We start from the raw sequence: 21,109 nt of genomic DNA on the forward strand, positions 1-21,109 counted from the left end.
GTCCTGAAGGCAGAAGTGTTGTCACTTAGGGTTTTGGAGCAGGCATTGCTCTTCTTTCCTTACCTGCCAACTGCTTTGAGAAAGAAAGTCACCATTATCAATAAGCTAGAGCCAACTGCAATGGTCAAGAAAAAAGCACACTTTCTTTTCCCATGGTTTATTTCACAAGAATAGGTATGAGGGCACCTTTGCCCTTGCCAGGTACACCAGACCCAGTGGGATTGTTGTGGGGAGCACAGTTAGCAAAATCCACATTGGCTCAGAAGCTAGGGATTAACAAGCCAGGGCCCAAAGCAGCAACAGACTTCAATTATTTGGAAAGCTCAGGGCAAAGGACCTGGGTAAGTGGGATATGGGAATGAGAACATCTGGTCCCTGAAAGAATTCCTCCATTCCTTCTGCTGCTTTTTGGAAATGGAGCACTGCTAATTTTTCTTTAAAGTCCTGTTATTTACCGGAGTATTTGCATAACAGACTCATTTTTCCCCCATTGGGTATTTGGTCTCCGATCCTGTCTTTTTCTTCCATACAAGTGACATCACTATCTGTAGTTAGAGGGTGGAATTTACTGCCATCTTTAGTGCCCCTGCCCAGCTCTGCCATTTTTAGCCTACTTGTTTCCACTCTCATCTCAGTCCTGCCAATCCTGAGACTTTTTTTTTTTTTAAGATTTATTTGTATATTCCCCTCGTTGTCTGTTCTCTGTGTCCATTTGCTGTATGTTCTTCTGTGTCTGCTTGTCTTGAGAACCAACTGATCCTGGGACCTTCCAGAGTGGGAGAGAGGTGCTCAATCTCTTGTGCCACCTCAGCTCCCTGGTCTGCTGCGTCTCTTATTGTCTTTCCTCTGTGTCTTTTTTTGTTGTGTCATCTTGCTGCACCAGCTCTCCTCGGGTCAGTTTGCCACTCAGGCCAGCACTCCTGTACAGGCCAGCACTCCTCTCGGGCCAGCTTGTCTTTACCAGGTGGCCCTAGGAATCAAACCCTAGACCTCCCATATGGTAGATGGGAGCCCAATTGCTTGAGCCCCCTCCACTTCCCTGAGGCTTCTATCAGTGATTTTTTCTTTTACATTTCATCGGGTAGTATTTCAAATCCCAGCACTCCTATCTAGTAGTGCTTAGGCAAGGGTAGCCTGACCAGACTTTTGAGAGAAGAGAGTCCAGCTAGAGAGAACTTCTTAAGAAAGAAAGCTTTGTGTTTCAGCTCTCAAGCATCTAAACTGCCCCACAGCACTTCTCTCCTTCAGGGCAGTAGTAATAGTACCTGCTGTAAACAGAACCTCCTTTCTTTCTCAGGGAAGGACACTGATATGAGCCCCTTGTTTTTTGTTTTTAATTAGAAGAGTCATAGATTTACAGAAAAATCATGCAGAAAATACGGAGTTCCCATGTACCCCCCACACACACGAAAATTTCCCCATTAACACTACATTAGTGTGGTACCTTTGTTACAGCTGGTGAAACAATATTATAATAATACTACTAACTGTAGTCCATAGTTTATGTGAGGGCTTACTGTTGGTGTTGTATAGTCCTATGGTTCTTTAAAATCTTAATTCTTGTACAGTACTATGGTTTAAAAAAAATTTTATTCTAGTAATGCATATACAACTTAAAACTTACCCTTTCAACTACATTCAAATATGTAATTCAGTGGTGGTAATTACATTCACAATGTTACGCTACCATCTATTACCAAAACTTTTCTGTCAACCCAAACAGAAACTACCAATTAATCATTAACTCCCTATTCCCTACCTCCACCGTACCTCCTGGCAAACTGTATTCTAGTTTTTGAAAATTAATTTGCTTATTCCAATTACTTCTTACGGGTGAGATCATACAATATTTGTCCTTTTGTGTCTGGCTTATTTCTCTCAGCATGATGTCTTCAAGGTTCAGTCATGTCATATGCATCAGAGTTTCATTCCTTTTTGTGGTCGAGTAATATTCCATTGTAAATATTCCCAGTATATATTTGATCAAGTGATTTGGAATGGTTCTTGCATTAGTACCAGAGATCCTCCTTGGCTTCAGTTGCATTGGCAACAGAGGAGACCCTTTATGATAGCACTGAAAGGCTCAGAGGAGAATAAGCCAGTGAAATGAGCTTTGGAGACCATAAGAGATGGGGTAGTAAGAAAGAGGGCATCTAAAAAAAGCTAGTAAGAACCATGCCCATTGGACTGGGAGAGAGAGGATGCCTATCTGGAAGGGAGAACTCTACCTTGACTGGTGTCAAGGATCTGGAGAAGTTGCTTTTCCTTCTAGGTTCTCTGTCTCTGATTTTGCTTTGGATGCCAGGTGGTGTTATGCATGTAACAGTACCTCTACTTCAGCAGTCTAGCAGATTTGGTATGAGAACCAGTAAAGCAGGTAAGAGAAATTTAAAGTCAAAATGACAAGGTCCTTGAGACATTTCAAGCACCTATTTTGAATCACTGTCAGTTTTTTTCCCCCCAGTTTATCTTGTTTGAACTTGAATTAAGTGACTTTTTAAGATTCCTATGGTGATCTTTATATCTGCCTTATATCCCAGGCTAGAATTTGTCTATGATCCATGGTTCCTATTTTACCAGTGTCTTGTGTGGCTCCCAAGAAATGGCCCTTTGTAGACTTGAGAGAAGAATGGGGTCTCCATATGAGAAAATGTGGGCTGAGCACCGCTGACTTCTTTCATTTTCATCCCTAATATTGGCTCTATACCTGAGTGCCCAGACTCAGATGGCTTGTATGAATAGTCAAGCTGAAAGGGAAGCAGGGGCCTAGCCTTTGTCCTCTGGAGCAGGAAGAAGAGTTAGAGGTGAAGAGGGATGGGATTTCCTGTTGGAGTCCAAGCTGCTCCCTCTTATACAATTTGTTGTTGGAGTGAGTTAACTTTGGGCCTTCCTAGAAAGGGAATGGCCAGTTGTCTTTGATTAAGCTCTTCGGCAATGCCTAGGACTTGGGAAGGACCTTGACTCCTAAAAAACAGCTCTGTGTTTGACCTAATCTGATGATGTTACTCCCAATCCCAAGGATAGACAGTTGGCAGGATGAGTTCTTCATTTTGAGCTTTAAAAGCATCTCTTCCTTGGTCTTGAGTTAAGAAGGAAAACTTCTGAGCCTCAGCGTTTTGGAGACCTAGCTCTGGGGATAAGCTGACTCCTGGCCCAAGCCCTGAAGATCCTTGGAGTTCTGTGACACCTTCCAGAATAAAAGTATTTGCTGGCCTGCTCACTTTGGGGCAAAGGCTTTTGCTTTCTGTAAGGAAGCTGCCCAGAGGTCCATGGATTAAATGGCATGGTGCTTTCTCAGTGGCTGTGGTGAAGAAGCTTTCTGTCTGAATTGCTGTTGAAGCCAAGAGGCCAGATTCCTCAGATGGAGCTCCATTTTCCTTCCTGGGGCAGATTTCTGCCACAGTGCTCTTTCTTTCATTTCCTTCTGGATCTGTGACTTCCCATCGAAACAGCTCTGCTGTCCCCCCTATATTGCTTGCTCTGTGGGGACTGACTTTGAATTGGTCAGTGTCCAGAGCATCTGGCTGGGGGAAGAACTCCCCTGAACCCATGCTTTCCTGCTTCGTGCTGCATTCTGCTACTTCTTTTAAAAAGCGTTCTTCAGGCCCTCCAAATCCTACGTTTTGAAGAAAGATCTCTCCTTGCCTTTGTGATACTCTTTCCACCTCCTGTTCTAGTCCCCACTTCTCTGCTGCTTCTTTACTTGCCTCCCAAAGGCAGCCCTCTGCTTTCTTGGCATAGGAAGCCTCTTCCACTACCCATGGACATACTTGTGTTACCCTGGTGCCCGTACTGTCTCTTGCCTCAGAACTGCCTGTGTTTCTGTCAGAAGCTTGTAGAGCTGGCTGTGAAGACAGACCCCCACAATCTTGAATCCCCCAGGGACACACAGCCTCCTGCTTCCTATCTGCCTTCCCTGGCTTTTCCTGAATTGCTGCCACATCTTTGGTCTCTGATTTTTCTGGGATGTTCCCCTTTTCCTCTTGGGATTCCCCTTTTCCATTCTGTCTTAACACCCCTCCCTTGGGGATTCCTTCATTTGCCTTCCAGGGACAGATTTCGGCCTTGATGCTGCTGTCAGGTTTGTAAGCATCTGCGTTGGGAGCATCCCAAGGGCACATCTCAGTGACTCTGTCTCCAACACTGACCAGTAGGGAGCTGGCTTCAGGTTTGTCAGGGCACTGACTATCTGGGTGAGAGGCAGTTATGCTCTTGCATGGACAAACAGATTGCAGCTCATTGTTTATTTTTTTTCCATTTTCAGTTGTGAATTCTGCTTTTGAAGATGCCATGTTTTCTCTGGTTATCATGTGCTCCAGGAGGGAGACCCTCTTTGGGTCTTGTCTCAGGCCCCCTTTCTCTGCTGCCTCATCACTAGCTTTCAAGAAATGCCCCCCTGCCACTTGGCTACTCATGCTCCTGAATAAATCTGAAATCTCAGAGGCTGGAGCAGTGGGTTCCCTCATGTCCTTGTTCTCCCAAGCACAAACAGCTTCTTGTTCTTGACTCAGTTTTACCTCCCATTTTGATATGTCTTCTCCCAGGGAAGTGAGTCTCTCTTTTTCAAGAGTGTTCTTCCTCTGTCTTATTAAGTCATTCTTAATCTCCTGTTCTAATCTCTTCTCGGTAGCTGCTTCCTTCACCTCCCAGGAACAAACCTTGGACATTTCACTGGTAGGGATTTCATCTATTTCCCAGGGACACATCTCAGCTGTCCTGGATCCCACAGGGTCCAGTGCCTGGGATCCAGCCTTTTGTCTGTCAGTGTCCAGAATATTGGAATACTGAGAGGATCCTCGTGGATCTAAATTCTTCCAGGGACAGGCCACCTCCTGCTCTCGAACTGTCCTCTCTGGCTTCTTTGGAGCAATAACGGCTATCTCGTTGGATCCAGAAACTGCAGAAGCCTGTCCTGTACTGTTTCCAAATTCCCTAATGGTGTCAACTCCTAAGTCCCTTCCCTCCCCTGCTCCAGTACTCACCTCCCAGGAACAGATCTTTGCCTTCTCTGCGGTCAGGGTTTCCTCCGTGACCCATGGGCAGATCTCAGCAGTTTTGCTTCTGATGCTGCCTGTCATCTGAAAACTGGCTTTGGGTTTATCTCTATCTAGAGGGCATGGCTGTGGGGGTAGGCTGCCTGGGTCCACACCCTGGTTTTGGATCTGGCCCTCAAGCTTTTCCCAAACAGAGGCATCTGTTTCTCTGATTCCTGATTTTCCAGGTATTTTCTCCATGTCCTTTTGAAATTTTCCTCCTTTTAGAGCCTGTCCTGATGTCCAGTCCTCTGTTGTTCTTTCCTTTGCCTCCCAAGGACAGATTTCTGTTTTGACTAGTGTTGCATCTTCTACCTCGAGCTTGAAATCTCCCCGTGGACACAGCTGTATTGCTCTGCTGTCTCCTTTGCTTAGAAGCTGGTTATCAGCTTTGGATGAGGAATTGTCTAGACATGGGCTGGAGAGCCTGGGGGCTGTGCTATCCCAGGTACAGCTAGACTCCTGCTGTTGACTTAATTTCTGCACTGCTTTCATAGTTTGCTCCCTCATCTTTCCAAAGCTTCCTTTTTGGTAGACTTTTCCCTTTTCCTGGATGGAGTCTCTACCTGTCCCCTGATTCAAAATTTCTTCCCCCATTATTTCATCATCCAGCTCCCAGGGACAGATCTCTGCTTTCCTAATAGCACGAGCATCTCCTACCTCCCATGGACACACTTCAGCAACCCTACTGCCCAAATTCCCTGAGTACTCTGGGGTTTCTGAGGCCTGAATTGGGACCACTGAGGGGTTCCGGGAATCTGTACTCTCCCATGGACATAGAGATTCCAAGTCTCCACCCAGTTTCTGTTCTTTCCAAAATGTTGGTTTCTTGGGGCTTTTCCTCTTTTCCTGGGGGAGCTCCTTCACTACCTCCTGGGGTGGTTTGCCACTGTCTCCTCCTTCAGTTGCCTCCCAGGGACAGAGCTCTGCTTTGGTGACATCAGACTGATAAGCTGCTGGGCCAGTGACTTCCCACTGATACAGAGCCACCTCCCTAGCCTCTGCACTGCCCTCTGCTTCAGACCTGCCCTTAGTTCTGTAAGAGCCCTGAGAGGCTGACTGAGGGGACAGGCTCCCAGGACCTGGGCTTTCCCAGGGACACACTGCTTCCTGTCCCCTCACCAGCCTCTCCGGCTTTTTCTGAACAATGGCAACCATATCTTTGGGCTCTGATTTTTCTGGGACTTTCCCCCTCTCTTCTTGGGAGTCATCTAGATCCTGTCTTAATGCCCTCCCCTCAGGGGTTCCTTCACTCACCTCCCAGGGGCAGATTTTGGCCATGTTGCTACTGTCAGACTGACATGTTTCTGACTCAGTGACTTCCCAGGGGCATATCTCTACCACCCTGCAGTCAGCACTGCCCAGGAGCTGGAGGCCAGCTTTGGGCATTTCCCACCATCCCAAAGGGGCTTTTACTCGCTCAGCATTGTCCCCAATTCTGTTCTGTCTGACTTGCCTCAGTGTGACAGGCCCTGTTTGACATGCTTTCTCATCTTTCCCCTCCCATAGACTCTGGGATGTTCTCCTGCCTCTGTCTTCTTGCACTTTGCTGCCCTTCTGGTGACAGCCTCGGAACATTCTGCTGGTATGAGCATTCTGTTGGTTCTGGAGGGACTCCTCGTCATCGCAGGGGGCAAGGGCAGCCTGCTTGTTCACTGCCTTGGACCGACCTACCCTGGGAGATCTGGGTAATGCCCTGATACCCTTTTCTGAAACTCTGCCCTTCTCAGGACCCTCTTCCTCGCTCTCCTTCTCTCTGTATGTGCTCCGAGAACGGGTCAGAGCTTTGATAGCCAGTCCCAGACTGTACATGGAACCCTGCTGAACAGGAGCCTTGAGGCTGTGAGATTTAGAGAAGATCTTGGGTCTGTCCTGGTCCACATCATTAGCTTCCCCTTGGGAACCCCCAGCCTCTGTGTCCTTTTCATTCTCCCCACCCGCCCTTTTCTCTACTGCAACAGAAAGGGCCCTCCAGAGCCTGTCCCGAGCCGGCGCAGGGGAGTGGTTGCCTCTCTCTTGTCCTGAGGGACCTTCTTGGGCCTTGTTTTCTTTTCTGACTGGCAGTTCTGCATTCTCCCAGGGACAGATGTAGGTAAGTAAGCTGGGGTTTTGGGGGGTCACTGGGGCTGGTGCCAGGGTAGGAACTGGGGCTGGTCCTGGAGCTGACTTAAGAGCTGGCACCAAAGTGGAGGTGGGAGATAGCATTCTTGGCTCTCCCAGGCAGGGCCCAGACAGGGCCAAGATGGGTGTGGAGACCTGGTGTCTGATGGGTAGGTGGGGCAGCCTTTGTCCAGCCTCCCGGTGAAGTTTCCCAGAAGCATGGGTGCTGTCTACACTGCTGCTCTTGGCAGGAGAAGGTGGGGCTGACAGGGGGGCACCTCGAGCTCGCTCCAGCCTTCTGGCTGATGGCTTCTGCACCGGGCACACCAAGGCCGCCTCTCCCTTCCTTTGCTCCTCTCGTTCCCTTGCCTGTCTGTAGGTCTCTTCCAGGTAGGCCTGGCTGGCCATGAGCAGGGCCTTTTCCTGGGAGCCAGCCGCGACGCTGAGCGACTTCTGCAGGGAGATGGGCCGTGCTCTGGGGAGCCGCTCTCCTACGGTCAGGTTGTGGGCACTGGCAGACCTGAAGCCCAGGGCAGGGGGCACCTCCACTGACTCCTGGCTCTCGGCCCCCAAGGTCTTCTTAGCCAGCTTCCTCTTCAGGAGAGAGTCAAGGAGGGGTGCATCCTGCTCCCTGTGGTGGTCGTAGGTGCTGCGGGATTTGCGCAGGGCTGGTGGCCCCTCAGGTTCCTGGAGGCTGGAGCTGAGGAGCCGGTGGCGGGAGGAGCCAGGCAGGCTGCTGTGGCCTGGAGAGCCCGCGTCCCGGGAGTGCTGCCAGGCCAGGGCCTCAGGGAACTCAACCAGGCACCTCATGAAGGAGTGGCCCAGCCCCTGGCGGGAGCTGCCCCGCTTTTTGGGCAGGTGGGGGTTGTTGACAGCCATTTCCTTGGTCTTGTGCACCTCTAGCTGGGCATAGAGCTTCTTCAGCTCGTCCTGAGGGGAGGGGTGGGGAGAGCAGAGCAGATGGTGAGACAGGACTGGCTGAACTCTCCCCAGCCAGCAGCTGCACTTTCTTCCCCTCAGCTAGACCTTTTGGTGAGGGGGTGGGGGTGGGGAGTGGGGGAAGGAATCTCTTTTCCACCAAGCTAGGCCCCTTCCCAGCTTCCAAAACTGTCTCAGAATACACCTGGCCATTCATCTAAGACCTATTGCCAACCTAGTTGTGAGCTGGAGCCACTCAGCTCTGAGGACTCGGCATACATTTTCTGGGGCACAGTAGTCTGGCAGTAAGTCACTGATTTAGGGGATGGGAAACATGGGTTCTAGACTACTGACATATCATGTGGCTCCTTGCCTCTTTTCTTCACCTTTCTGAGCCTCTGCTTCTCTACAATAACTGGCCAGCCCTTGTTAGCTTCCTTGAGAGGAGAATATATAAACCTTGAGTAAAGGTATGTTTGAGTATCAGAAGCAGAAAGAAACTTCTATTTCAATTAGAAATTTCTAATATTTATATTGTGCTCATACAGAGTGCCATATTGGGGTGCAAATAATGCAGTAGAGCTTTGAAAGTCTCTCCTGTTTTGGGATTTCTCCCCAAAGCCAGCACAAGGCAAGCAGATTGGCTGCTGCTCCAGAAAGTGGAGGGCCAAGGATGGGCATTGCTGTGGCAGTGCACCTCCACACTCCCTGGCCTTGCTAGATTGGGGTCTCAGCCTATCCAGGGGGTCAGAAGGCAGGGCTCAGGGTGTGAGGAAGATGCAAGGGGGAAAGAGCTGCAGAGGCAGTTGGAATGAGGAATTGGGAGATGTGGCAGATTCTCCTTTGCAGGGTTTATGAACAAATTGGGTGTAGAGGTGGCCCCAGTGGGGGCAGAGGGGAAGGACAAAATGGCTTCCTGAGATTGTTCCTATGCCTTAAATTTTATAAAACAATGAGCTTTGATCACCAGGCCTCCTTATTCCCTACCCACTACTCACCTTTAGCTTCCTCTGACTATAATGATTCCCTTGAGCAGAAAGTAAGAGTAAGCATGCTCTCTCAGTGTGAGACCCAGGAAGAACTTCCATTCTGTAAGTCCTGCCAGGCTCAGGATAAGGGGATCCTGTTGTGGAAATCCCTGGTGGCCACTCACAGCCTGAATTACCTCAGCCCACAGCTGACTTCAAGGTGACCCACTGTCCTGTCCCGTGATGCCCCAGCTGAGTGGGAGTGGAGGACACAAGGCATGAGGGCTCTGCTCATGGCTCTGCTGCAGCTCGCATGGCCTAGAGCCTCGGATATCTGGGCCTGGGGTTGTCGGGGTCTCTCCATTTGGGTGGTGCGTGGTCTCCTTTGAATAGAGGCAGGGGAGACAGGCTAGGGCAATGGATGGAAAAGGCAGATCTTGGAGAGAGGGGAGGGGACCCTGCAGTGGTGCCCAGCCCAGGTGGCAGGACAGCAGCTGTCACTCTGCCAGGTCCTGAAGAGGCGGTGGGGAGGGAGGCACGCACCCGAATGTCTCCGGGGTCCAGGCTGCGCTCACTCCAGGCAGAGGTGATGCTGCTGTTGAGGTAGGAGCCCGAGTGCTGCAGGTCCAGTTCGTCCTCGTACACTTCATCCACCATCTCCTCCCGGGGAGGGGTCCCTGGCTTCTGGAACTAGCCGGGGAGGGACATGAGTGGGAACAAGTCTTGCCTCGACTCCTTGTCTACTCCTAGTCTTACCCACCCTGTGGAATAAGTCCTTATTTTGTGGTCCTTTCCAATTCAGAATTGCAAGGATCTGCATTTTTGCTCCTCCTCATTTCAGGGGAGTGGGGTCCCTGTCCCCTGAAATTCCTAGCCATGCCCTTCAACTCCCCCATCTCTCTCTCTTGTAAGACACTGCTTCTTGGTAGATTTTCAGTCTGTCAACATTCCAGCAGTATTACAAATACTCCAGCCCTAGCTCTTGCCCAGGAACTGGAAGGAGGGAAGGAGAGAGACAGTAGCATGCCCCCACACCCCGCCCCAAGTCTGTTTTTGCTTAGGGCCCCCTGAGTAGCTTACTCACCCGAGCACCTTGTCATATTCACGCTGGCCTGGAGAGGGCGCTGCGATGGCAGCAGCAGACCACAGTGCCCCTTAGGAAAGCTCTGGGGTGGGGGTGGGAGTGGGATATTGCCTGTTCTCACACCCAGGAGGGGGGTGACCTCACCTTTGGGATGAAAATCAGAGCCAGTGTGGCAGAGACTGTGCCATGGGTATGCAAGAAGAAGAGGAGGAGGGTCCAGTCCGGGTGCAGAGAAGGAACCAGGGCAAACCTGAGGGCGGGGAAGGAGGGGGCTAGTTAGCTGCGGGTGGGGATGACCTCTTCCGCCTCCCCTGTCTCCCTGGCTCTTCTCCCCAGCTCTATCCCTGCGTCCCTGGACGTGCTCCTCCTCCTTGCCCTCTCTAGGATGTGGTCCTACCTCAAGGCTCAGATTAGTTTGCACTTCCAAGAAGCCCTTCCAGACTACTCCAGCTCACCTCTGGCTGCCTACAGCACCACAACTCTGCTAGGTACTGCTCTGTGGGTTGATTCTGCCTCCACCACAGGGCCAGGGCCTTATGGAAAATGCATACAGCCCGGGGAAGAAGGCAGGGAGACTGCAGCATGTGTGGAGGGGATGTGATGGGGGTGCTGGAAAAGTGGCTTTAGGAATGGGGGAGGAATTAGGGGTGGGGTGTTAGGATGCCTTGCCTGGGGAGTCATGGGGTGTAGGTGAGTATCTGTGATGTAGGAAAAGAGCTACAGGTGGGGGACCTTCCTCACTTCCTGAGGCATAGCAGTGTTACAAGGATGGCCATGGGATGGGGTACCCTCACCTGGATGAGGTGAAGAGGGGTATCGGTGGGAGGAGGCGTGGGAAGGTGGGCCCGCCCTCACCTGGCAGCATGGAAGGCAGCAGAGAGCAGCAGCTCGTTGTGCAGGGCAATGCCCATGTAGCGCGGTTCATGGAAGGCCGAGGGGACAGCACGGGTGGCGTAGCAGAGGAAGCTGCCCCAGCACAGGAGCAGCAGCTCAGCTGTGGGATATGGGGAGAGAGTCAGGCACCATGTCAGCAGCCACACCACCCCTTTCTCTGCAGGGTGTACTGGGGGGAGACTGGGCCATGGGCCAGGGGTCTGGGTGCAGGGCAGGAGGGGAGGAGCCCTCAGGTGCAGGGGTAGGAGCCAGAGGGAAGTGGGCTCAGCAAAAGCAGCTCACCCACAACCATGATGTAGTCCCAGCGGTCGTGGTGACAGAGGTAGAAGTGGCGGCCCGTGGGCGTGTGGCCTCGTGCCACCAAGAGTGTGTGCTGAATGCCTCCCTCCAGGACCCCAGCCGTCCACACCACCAGGAAGCCCAGCACAAGCAGCAGGAACAGCCCCAGACGCTGCAGCAGCCGGCTGCTGCTCCAGTGGGGTCCCCGCTGGGCCGTTCGAGACAGAAACAGCTGGAGCACTCTACAGGGTTAGAGTGTGTCTGTACAATGGGCTGGGCAGGGAGACCGGGGAGAGAGGCCAGGGCCTTGGGCTCTCCCTTGCTTCCTTTCCCTCACACATACCTGTCCCTTCCATGCTTCACTGCCTCCTCTTAGCCCCCAAAACAAGTGCATGGAGAGGATGGCTGTAGAGCTGGGGGCAGGCCTTGGGAGCACAGGGGATTGAAGCTGGCAAAGATCTAGCTTTGGAGGACTCCATTGTATGAATGAGCTGGGGTGAGCAGCATGGGCGCAAGGTTTGTCCCAAGCCCTACCTGTAAAGCTTGAGTATAATGGTGCCGTAGACGATGGCAAAGCCCAGCAGCCGGACCCAGCGGAGAGCAATGCAGCGGAATACACTGGGCTTCAAGTATAGGATGAAGACCTGGGGGTGGGGGTGGGAAAGAAAAAAAAATGTGCTTTTCTCTGTGCTCCTACTGTGTGCTACGCCTTATGCTAAGCACATTATTGCCAATTCTAACAGTCTTGGAATAGATATGTTATCACCTCCACTCTGCAGAGGAGCAGCTTAAGTATCAGGGAAGTCGGGTAACTTATTCTAGGTCACACAGTGAGTCAGAGCTGTTTTAAGCCTGGAGCTATTTGACTCCAGAGCTGACTAAAGCATCCTGCCATTTTTTGGTAAGAGTAGGGGGAATTCTGAATTCCTCCTTAGATAGCAGAGAGGAAGAAGGTTTCTGAGGGTTTGGGAGGTGCTAGATTGGAGCTCTGAGGGATCCTGGGAGGTAAGGCTGGCCTCTGAACAGACTCACAGGGAAGTAGAGCAGCAGGGATCCAAAAAGGATGATTTCCAGCAGGACAAGCCCAGACGCCCGGATCCTCTGTGAACCCAGGAAAGGGGGGCATGTGAGCAGGGCAGCAGGAGGTGGAGCCTGGACAGTGGTGTGGGAGGGCCTCTGTGACCTCTTTAGGGGTCACTTAGTGGCTCTGGGGCTAAGGCCCAGAACATTGGCCCTTCCCCTTCCTCATTGCCGTGCCCCCACCCCCACCTCAGGCTCTCAGCTTCACTGGGCCTCCGCTCCCCACCACCCCAACCCCATGCCCCACCCAAGGCTACCCTGAGCTCTGCTGTGCAAATCAGAGGACATGGGAGCTAGAAGCGATCTCATACGTGCCTCTAAGCTTTTGGTCAGACTGCTCCCTTGTCTAGAGCATGATACCTCCTTCTCTGCTTGATAAATACCCAGTAAAACTTAAAAACCTGGATTCGAAAGTCTTCCCACCCCATCTCAGGCAGGATAACTGCGTCCCTTCTCTGAACTCCCACAGCAACACACCACACCTCCATCCTAACCTCTGTCTCATGTGCCATCATTTTACTTACTCATGTCTGCTTCCTCCATTACACTAGGAGCTCTCCTTGAGATTCAAGATCACTTCCCTTAGTGCCCAGGAAATGTTTTGCACAGAATAGACACTCAACAAGCATTTGTTGAATCATGTCCAGTGCTTTCATTTTATAGATGCGGAAACAAGGCTAAGGCCAAGAGGTCATTGCCTTATGTCAGGTAGTGAGTTAGAATGAGAATTATGAGCATCACCCATTTCTCCCAAGTTCTAGCCTTAGGTAGCCTCAGGTCTCCAGTTGGTGCTAAGAACCTGAAATGGACATGGCCTTGTGTGAAGGGGAGAGATGTGGGGCATTCCTTACCTTGCTCTGGCGGCAGCGGTAGGAGACCAGCATGCCTAGGAAGACTGCCAACACGCAGCAGGCCTGGCAGGTCAGCACTGCTGCCCGCAGTACTGGGGCCTCCTCCACCAGGCATGGTGTGGCATCCACGCAGCTGGTGCAGCCCTTGGGACATGGCTGGCACCTCAGCAGCCTCCCTTGTAGGGATCCAAATTGCCTGGTAGGCTGGGTGGTGCTCTCCTCTAACCCTATAAAGAACAGGATGGGTGTAGGGAGAGGGGAATGGCTGGAACATCCTGAGACTTCTTGGCCCATGTTCACAGCAACTCCCCAGCCCTCCCGTGGTCTGTGGCCCCTGGAATGGGGTTGGGAGGGGGAGGAATGTCCTCATGTGGGTATTCCTTGGGTGGGCGGGGTGACAGGCAGAGGGGATCTTGGCTAGAGCTCATTGGGAGGTCAACTTGTATCAGACTGGCATGGTATGGGCTCATTCTCAAAAGGCACACACACACCCAAGCTGGACCCTGCCTGTCTGTCCTCCTCCTCTCCATTTTCTGCCCTTGCCCTGCAAGTTTCCTCCCAGCATCTCACCCTGACCCTGCCTTTCTTCCCAGAAGCTCCCCTACCAGCCCAGCCTGTAAAACACTTGCCTGGCCCTCACCATGGTTACATACCCCCAGAACGGTTTGCCCCGTAGAAACCAGGTCGGCAGCGGCAGATGTAGCGGCCAAGGACAAAGCCCTGACTCTCCAGGGGGACACACTGTGAGAACAATACACATGATGTGCATTTATAGGGGGCCATGCCCAGAAAGATCTTTCCCTCTTGGGAAGAAACGGAGGGCCTGTCTAACTCCCTGTCCACAGCACCTGGGTCCACACTAGGGAAACCCACCAGAAGCCCACCTGCTCCTTGGGAAAACTTCCCTCTATGGAATCCCTCCCCCAACCCCTCCAATGCCTCTCAGGGAGACCCCAAGCAAAGAGTATGGTGATGGTCACCCTTTTGTTCAGACTGGCAGTGACAGGAGCCTCACAGGTCCCATTTCCCAGTGCCCATCTGTTGCTACAGCAAGTTGCTGGGAGGAGATGGAAGTCAGGCAGAGCTCTGAGCCCAAGTACACCTTGTGTGCCTATATCCTGCTTCAAAGATCCTCCAGCAGCTGCTCTCTTTGGCACACAGGTGAGTTGAAAAGGCCCCCATGGAGAAGCAGTTTCCTCTGTCAGGGGCCATCTGGCTTTGACTCAGGACTGCTTTCCCCAGCCCTAATGCCAGCCTAATGCCAGGCTGGTGGGATGCCAAGCCCAGCCCTTTATTCCATCTCACCCATTGGTATTTGCCCAGCAGGCATGCCTCAAAGCCCAGTGGGGAAGATGAAGTCATGAGTGAGGTCAGATCTGCTGTGGAGAGTGGTGAGGAATAGACATCAGTGGGGCAAAGGAAGGGGTTTACTTTGGGGGATTCCATATCAGCCCCTGACATCACCTAGAAGGGTTAGAGCTTGCTGCTCATGAAATTGCTGCTCAGCTTCCACTCTTACCTGGACCCCTGGAACGCACTCTGTTCCTGCCCAAACAATCAGACAAACGAATACCCAAAGGAATAAGTGTGACTGGGTTAAAAAGCAAACTGGACAATGGGAGCCCTTCTCCATCCCTGGACTTAAGAGTTACAAACACATGGATCCTGAAGCACACCAAGGCCATCTGTGTACAGAGAACTATTATGCCCAAGCCCACCCCATGTCCCAGCAGGCTGCAGGACTCATCCTGGCTTCACTTCAGCTCAGGAACAAGCATGCAGCCAACAAATGTGAAATGGGTTAGTTCATGACCACTCCGTTTCCCACTGCTGGGCTTGCAGAATTGCCCGTCATTGTCCTCCATCACTCCTGATTCACCTACACCCATGGCTTTGATTCTGCCAGCATCTGACCTGGGTTCCATCACCTTCAACAGTCCCAGAGCTCTTCAGGCTGCTTCTTTGCCTAGATTCCTCCCACACACCAACCAGCAATTCCATTTATTTCAATGCACACCAACAGAGCATCTTTTGGGCTCTGTTGACATGGAGAATGCTGTCCAGGGCAAGTAAAGGGGATGATGAACAGAGGCTCAGGAGTAACCCTGGAGAAGGATCTTGGAAAACCAAGTACAGGAAGGAAAGCAGACGGGAAGACTGAAATTTCAGAGCAAAGAGAAGGTGGCTTTCTGGGGAAGTAGGGGTAGGCTCTAGTTATCTCACCTCTGCCAATCACTAGAGACTTCACTGAAGTCTTGAGAGGCTGGCTTGGCTTTGTCAGCTGCTCCTAAGAGCCAGGTGGTGGCAGTGACAGGAAAAAAAGGGAGGCGAGGCCCTAGTGCACCAATTACAATCCCCCTTATCCTTACCTGGGTGCTGTTGAGATCACACAGGTGTGAGTTAGAGTACCAGCCTGGGCCGCTGGCACACTGATTGATGTCCACGTTCTGAAGATCCACGTCCATCTGCACCCGCCCCCTAGGGTGATAAATTAGCATTTAGGGGCACAGTGAAGGAAGCCAAGGTGGACATGTATCTTTGGGCACCAGACCATGGGGCTATGTGAGCTTTGCAAACTTCAGCACAGTGGCTGCAGCGTGTTGGGAGAGAGGGCACAAGTGCATTCCATTTCTCCAGTTCAGTTAACTCTCACTGTCTCTGGGCAAAAATCCTCCTGCCCCAAGGTTGTTCCCCTCCATCCCTTAGGTTTTCACCATCCTACCATTTCCTAGATTCTGTCGATGGTGGTGGGGGGGACATGTCAAAACATGTGGGAGCTGGGGCTCTGATGAGCTATCTGAAGGGGATTTTTCACACTTCCCTCCTGCTTGTATACACACACGCACGCACACACACATAGTGCTCAGCTATTAACCATCCCTCACTCTGCTCAAGCCAGGTCTGAACTGATCACAGCAAAGGAGATACGGAATGGAAAAGCCCTGAGCTAAGCTGCCTGGTGCAGCAGCCCCACAGCCCCCGCTCTGGGCTGAGTAGGGAGAGAGGTGGCAAGGAGCCAGGCTGCCTGCTGGGAGGAGGGGGATCCTGCTGGGTACAATGAATGGGGACACACTGACTGGAAAAGCAATGTTGATTGTTAAATGCCTTGCAGTACTGTGTCCATCTGCTGCCCCCTTACCAATAGGGATCCTAACTCCCTACTTTATTCCCGGTGAGGGAGGAGGTCAGTTGTTTGAGGAGTATCAGGCTTCTGGGTTGGGACAGGCAGGGCAATGGACTCTGCGTGAGGTTATATATGGCCATTGGAAATGACCCTTGGAACGCAGTCAACCCCTGGACAGGATGTTCCAAACCTCCATACCCCTGCCCCCCAAGACCATCCCTTCCCCTGCAGAAGCCTTCACTTAGAACTCTAGATCAGTAGAGAGTAGCAGGTTTAACTCCTGAAGTGTCCACCTGGCTCCTCTGAGAGCCTGTTGCACAGATGTCACTGTCAAGTCCTCTCCTGCCTCTTATAACCACTACTTAGAGCTGGTGGCCAAGACCTATAGCCACACATCTGTACCCACACGTGTGTAGCTAAACGTGTACTCACGTGTATCACATGCTCATAGACATTCATTCATGCCCTCAAACCAAGACACCCAGATAAATATGTACAAATGGCCCACACCTGAATGCGTTAACACAGTTACAGATTCCCAGAGCTGAGTGCAAATACATCTGTGCCCCCCAGACACACACATATGCTTGCTAAATGGCCCATACACAGCTGAGGGTAATTTTGCCCCACCCCACATACCCATACGCTCATAAATGCATCGAATTCTGCACAAACCCACTTACCTGACCTCTGGGCTGAGGTCTGGTTTGAGACCATAGAAGGTGGCCGAGAGTGTGATAAGCCAGCCAGGACGGAGCCGGCCCTCCTGGCATTCCAGGAAGGGAAGAGACAGCCTCACGTGCTGCATGTCCCCTACATATCCATCCCCCTGTGGCCACTTGGGGCTGCCAAGGCTCCCTAAGTCATTGGTCAGCACCCGCTTTTGCAGGGCAGGATTGTCCAGATCCCCTGACAGCCTCTCCTCCTGCATCCTGTTCCCCGACAATTCCTGAAGGATGGTCTCCTCCCCCGTCCGGGTGGCCTGCAGGGCCAGCTGCAGGTGGCTGGCCCCTGGGGGAGGATCAAAGATCAGCAAAGCCCGGTGTGCCCTTGGGTCCCCCTCAGCTATGCTGCGGACCAGGGCCTGGTACCACTCCACGTCTTCCTCCACACTGGACTCGCGGATGTCGTTGGCTTGCAGAAGCATGTTGAGGAAATTGGCGGCCTGGGCAAGGATGCCTGCCGCTCTCTGAAGGATTGGGGGGAGCCCTTGCCGGGCTCCTGCTCCACGGGCCTCGTAACGCTCACTGCAATTAGCTCCCGACAGCCACTGGGCATCTCCAGAGTAGAGAAAAGTCAGAGCTGCCTCAGCCCTCTCCGGGGGAACCCACGAGGGCACAGGTTCTGGCTTGACTTGGGAGGATAGCGGGGACAGAGAGCGGAGGGGCTGTGGGACACCCAGAGCCCAGCCACAGAGGAAGCAGCAGCTCAGCAGCCTCCAAGCAGGAGGGGGCAGCCTGGTGTCCATGCTGGGGCAGTTCTTAGGGACCCTGGGGCCCGGGGGAGCCCAGGGAGAGGCTGGCTGCAGTCGGAGCTGGAGCTGCCTGCCTCCAGGCCTCCTGTCCTTGCTTTCCCTCTTCCCCTCTTTCCCTCTCCCCCTCTCCTCCTCTCCCCCTCTCTCTCATGCTGGCGCTGCTGTGCCTGTTTTTTCTTCTGTCTAACGTCATCAGCTGGCTTCTGGATGTAGGCACAAGGGCCCTGCCCCCTCCTTTCTAGTGTGTGGCCCCCCCATCTCAAACCCTCTTAATCCTGGCACACCACTCTTCCCTCCCCCCTTATCCAGCATCCAGGCTCCCACCCCCCTCCACTCCACATCTGTTCCTTAGAGAGAGGGCAGGGAGAGGAACCATGCATGCTCTCTCTACCTCCCACCCTCTGCCCTTTGCTTCATTAGGAGAGATGGGCAAATCCAGGATGGAGTGCCATAGCAACCACAGATGAGCCTGTGGCCCTCTCTCCAGCCCTCTGCTCCACTCAGCCTCCTGGCAGCAATTGCAGCGGGCATGATAAAGGGCCAAGCTGCATCTCCTGGCAATCTGCTCTGACTGCCCATACCTCCCCACCCCCGACCCTGTGCTTCCAAACTGGAATTTGAGATTGGGGACTGTGAGGGTAGGAGAGAGAGCCTGATATAACCATAATCAACCTTTGCTAGGACAGTAGCAGTTTATAAAGTATTTTTCACGTGCATTATCTCAATGAATCTTCCCCACAATCAAGTACGGGGAATATTCTTATCCCCATGTCACAGATGGAGACACTGAGGCTCAGAGACACACCCAAGATCACTCTTTGAGACTCAAACCCAGTACTCTGACACTCCTATGCTGCCCAGTCAAAGCACCGCCGTCAGCCTGTTACTCAGCCTCAGGGACTGTAATGAAGCTTCATCACAGAGGAGTAAAGCAAGGCCCGAGAGGTGGAGGAACTTCCCTAGGAACATGCTGAGCCTCCACCCAGGTCTCTAGCTCCCCACCCAGGCTTCCTTCTCTCATACCACAGAATTAACCACGGCAGCAGTGACGGGGGCAGGACAGGGATGCGGGGCCAGAGGGAAGAATGAGAATAACCTTTGCCTCTACTTTCACCTTCATTTCAGCATCCAAGTCCCATCTGTCTGTCTTTAGTAAATTCTGCCTAGCCTCTCTTGCTTGTCCCAATTTTCTCACCCTCCACACCGCGCCAGCCTTCCCTCTGTTAGACACGTGATTGTCTGAGCATTCTCAATAGCCTCCTTGGATCTGGAAGGCTGTGGATTCTTGGGAGTCACTTTCCTCTCCCTCCCTTTTCCATCATTTTTCCATTGCTCATGTGCTCCCCACTCACCAGGCCATCTGGCCTCACTTCTCTCTTTTCCTTTGAAGAAACTCTTTCTCAGCAGGCTGTCTTCTAGTATCTCCTGCCCTTTTAATACCATCCCCTCCCAGCCCCAAAGTGCCTTAAACTTTTTTTAAAATAGATTTTTTTTTTTCTTAAAGAAGCTTTAGATTACATAAATGTTACATAAAAAATATAGCAGAGTCCCATATGGTCTTTTTTTTCTTCTTTATTTTCTTTTAATGTTACATTAAAAAAAATGAGGTCCCCATATACCTCCCACCCCACCCTTCCCACATCAACAACCTCTTCCATCATTGTGGCACATCCACTGTACCTGGCGAATGCATCTGACACAGGGCAAGCTTCTAGGGAGTATGTGAGTGCTCATTTTGTCATAATGGGTTATATCATTGCGTGGAGACCCATTCAATGAGAGTGAAGGTAGGAAAGCGGACTTGGCCCAGTGGTTAGGGCATCCGTCTACCACACGGGAGGTCCACGGTTCAAACCCCGGGCCTCCTTGACCCGTGTGGAGCTGGCCCACGCACAGTGCTGATGCACGCAAGGAGTGCTGTACCACGCAGGTGTGTCCCCCGCTTAGGGGAGCCCCACACGCAAGGAGTGCACCCTGTAAGGAGAGGTGCCCAGTGCGAAAGAGAGTGCAGCCTGCCTAAGAATGGTGCTGCACGCATGGAGAGCTGACACAACAAGATGACGTAACAAAAAAAGAGACACAGATTCCCATGCCACTGACAACAACAGAAGCGGACAAAGAAGACGCAGCAAATAGACACAGAGAACACACAACCGGGGTGGGGGACAGGGGAGAGAAATAAATAAATAAATCTTAAAAAAAAAAAAAAAAGAGAGTGAAGGTATACCCACATCCTGGGGAGGACTGATGTTCTCAAACAGAGGGAATTATCTCTCTTGAGAGAATTGGTGGCTCCCAATGGGTTAGGGCACTCAAATATGTCAAGCCCTCAATATTGTTGCAAGTATCTCAGAATATGGTCCTTCAAGTAATGAAGATTGATTGTCATAGTGGACCCTGAGGGGAGGGGGAAAGAAGTGTTGACTACATGGAATCAGTGTGACTGTGGGGCAATGGAAGTGCTTCACAAGATCATGCCATGGTGGATATAGGACGTTAAATTACACCAAAAATGTATAAAAGTCTATAGTCTAAAATATAAACCATAATGTAAACCCAAATGGAACCATGTTTGAAAGCTATTGTTTCAATATCTGTACATCAGCTGCAGCAAATATATGAATATGTAAAAAGATCATTTCTGGGGAAGGGACAAAGGATTTGATGTTGGATATGTGGGAGTACCATATATTGTATATGTGAATTACTGTGATCTAAAACTTATGTGAAGACAAACTTAATAATTAGAAAAAAAAAAAAGAAAGGATATAGATACTGAGGAAGAAATGGAAGAAATTGCCTTGGCACTGTGCATACAGGGCAACACCTATAGCAGTGATGAAAGGCAAAATGTCAAAAACAAAGCTTTTTCATTTTTTCATTTTTTGATACCCCAAACAATTTTTCCTTTATTTAATTTTTCTAAATTACTATGTATTCTATATCTAACCTTTAAACCCATCACTATATTCCATTTTACTCTTAATGGAACCTGGCAATATACTGGGCTTCCTTTTTGAAGAGGTTTGGGACTACAGAGAGGTTCAACTATGGCGGAGGAGGAGCGCTTGTGTGGGGTGTTATTGGTGGGGGCACATGGTTGGGAGGAAGTTCTCCAGCACATGTATACAGGGTACATAGAAAAGTTTGGATATTTCCTTAGTGGTTTCAGTTGGAAACAACAGCTGAGAGAGTGCTGAGTTCCTGGCCAGGGGAGCTCTATCACATTCCCCAATGGAACAGCAACAATCCCCCAAGTGCAGTGGCAAAGACCAACAAAGATGGATGGTCCAACGATGAGCCC

The 21,109-nt window shown here is 51.4% G+C and overlaps 1 protein-coding gene across 1 annotated transcript; it reads right to left on the bottom strand.

Moving 5' to 3' along the window:
- Positions 1 to 659: 659 nt before the first annotated feature.
- GPR179 (G protein-coupled receptor 179) lies at positions 660 to 17,946 on the bottom strand. Its single transcript, XM_058284099.2, has 11 exons — positions 17,015 to 17,946; positions 15,577 to 15,685; positions 13,861 to 13,948; positions 13,208 to 13,434; positions 12,309 to 12,377; positions 11,811 to 11,920; positions 11,280 to 11,518; positions 10,959 to 11,097; positions 10,248 to 10,353; positions 9,563 to 9,709; positions 660 to 8,063 (listed from the first exon to the last, which is right to left on the bottom strand). Exons 1-11 carry the CDS (start codon positions 17,797 to 17,799, stop codon positions 3,003 to 3,005), a joined length of 7,080 nt encoding a protein of 2,359 aa, XP_058140082.1. The 5' UTR covers positions 17,800 to 17,946; the 3' UTR covers positions 660 to 3,002.
- Between the last annotated feature and the right edge of the window lie 3,163 nt (positions 17,947 to 21,109).

Source organism: Dasypus novemcinctus, chromosome 21, assembly GCF_030445035.2.
Source record: "Dasypus novemcinctus isolate mDasNov1 chromosome 21, mDasNov1.1.hap2, whole genome shotgun sequence".
NCBI lineage: Eukaryota > Metazoa > Chordata > Mammalia > Cingulata > Dasypodidae > Dasypus > Dasypus novemcinctus.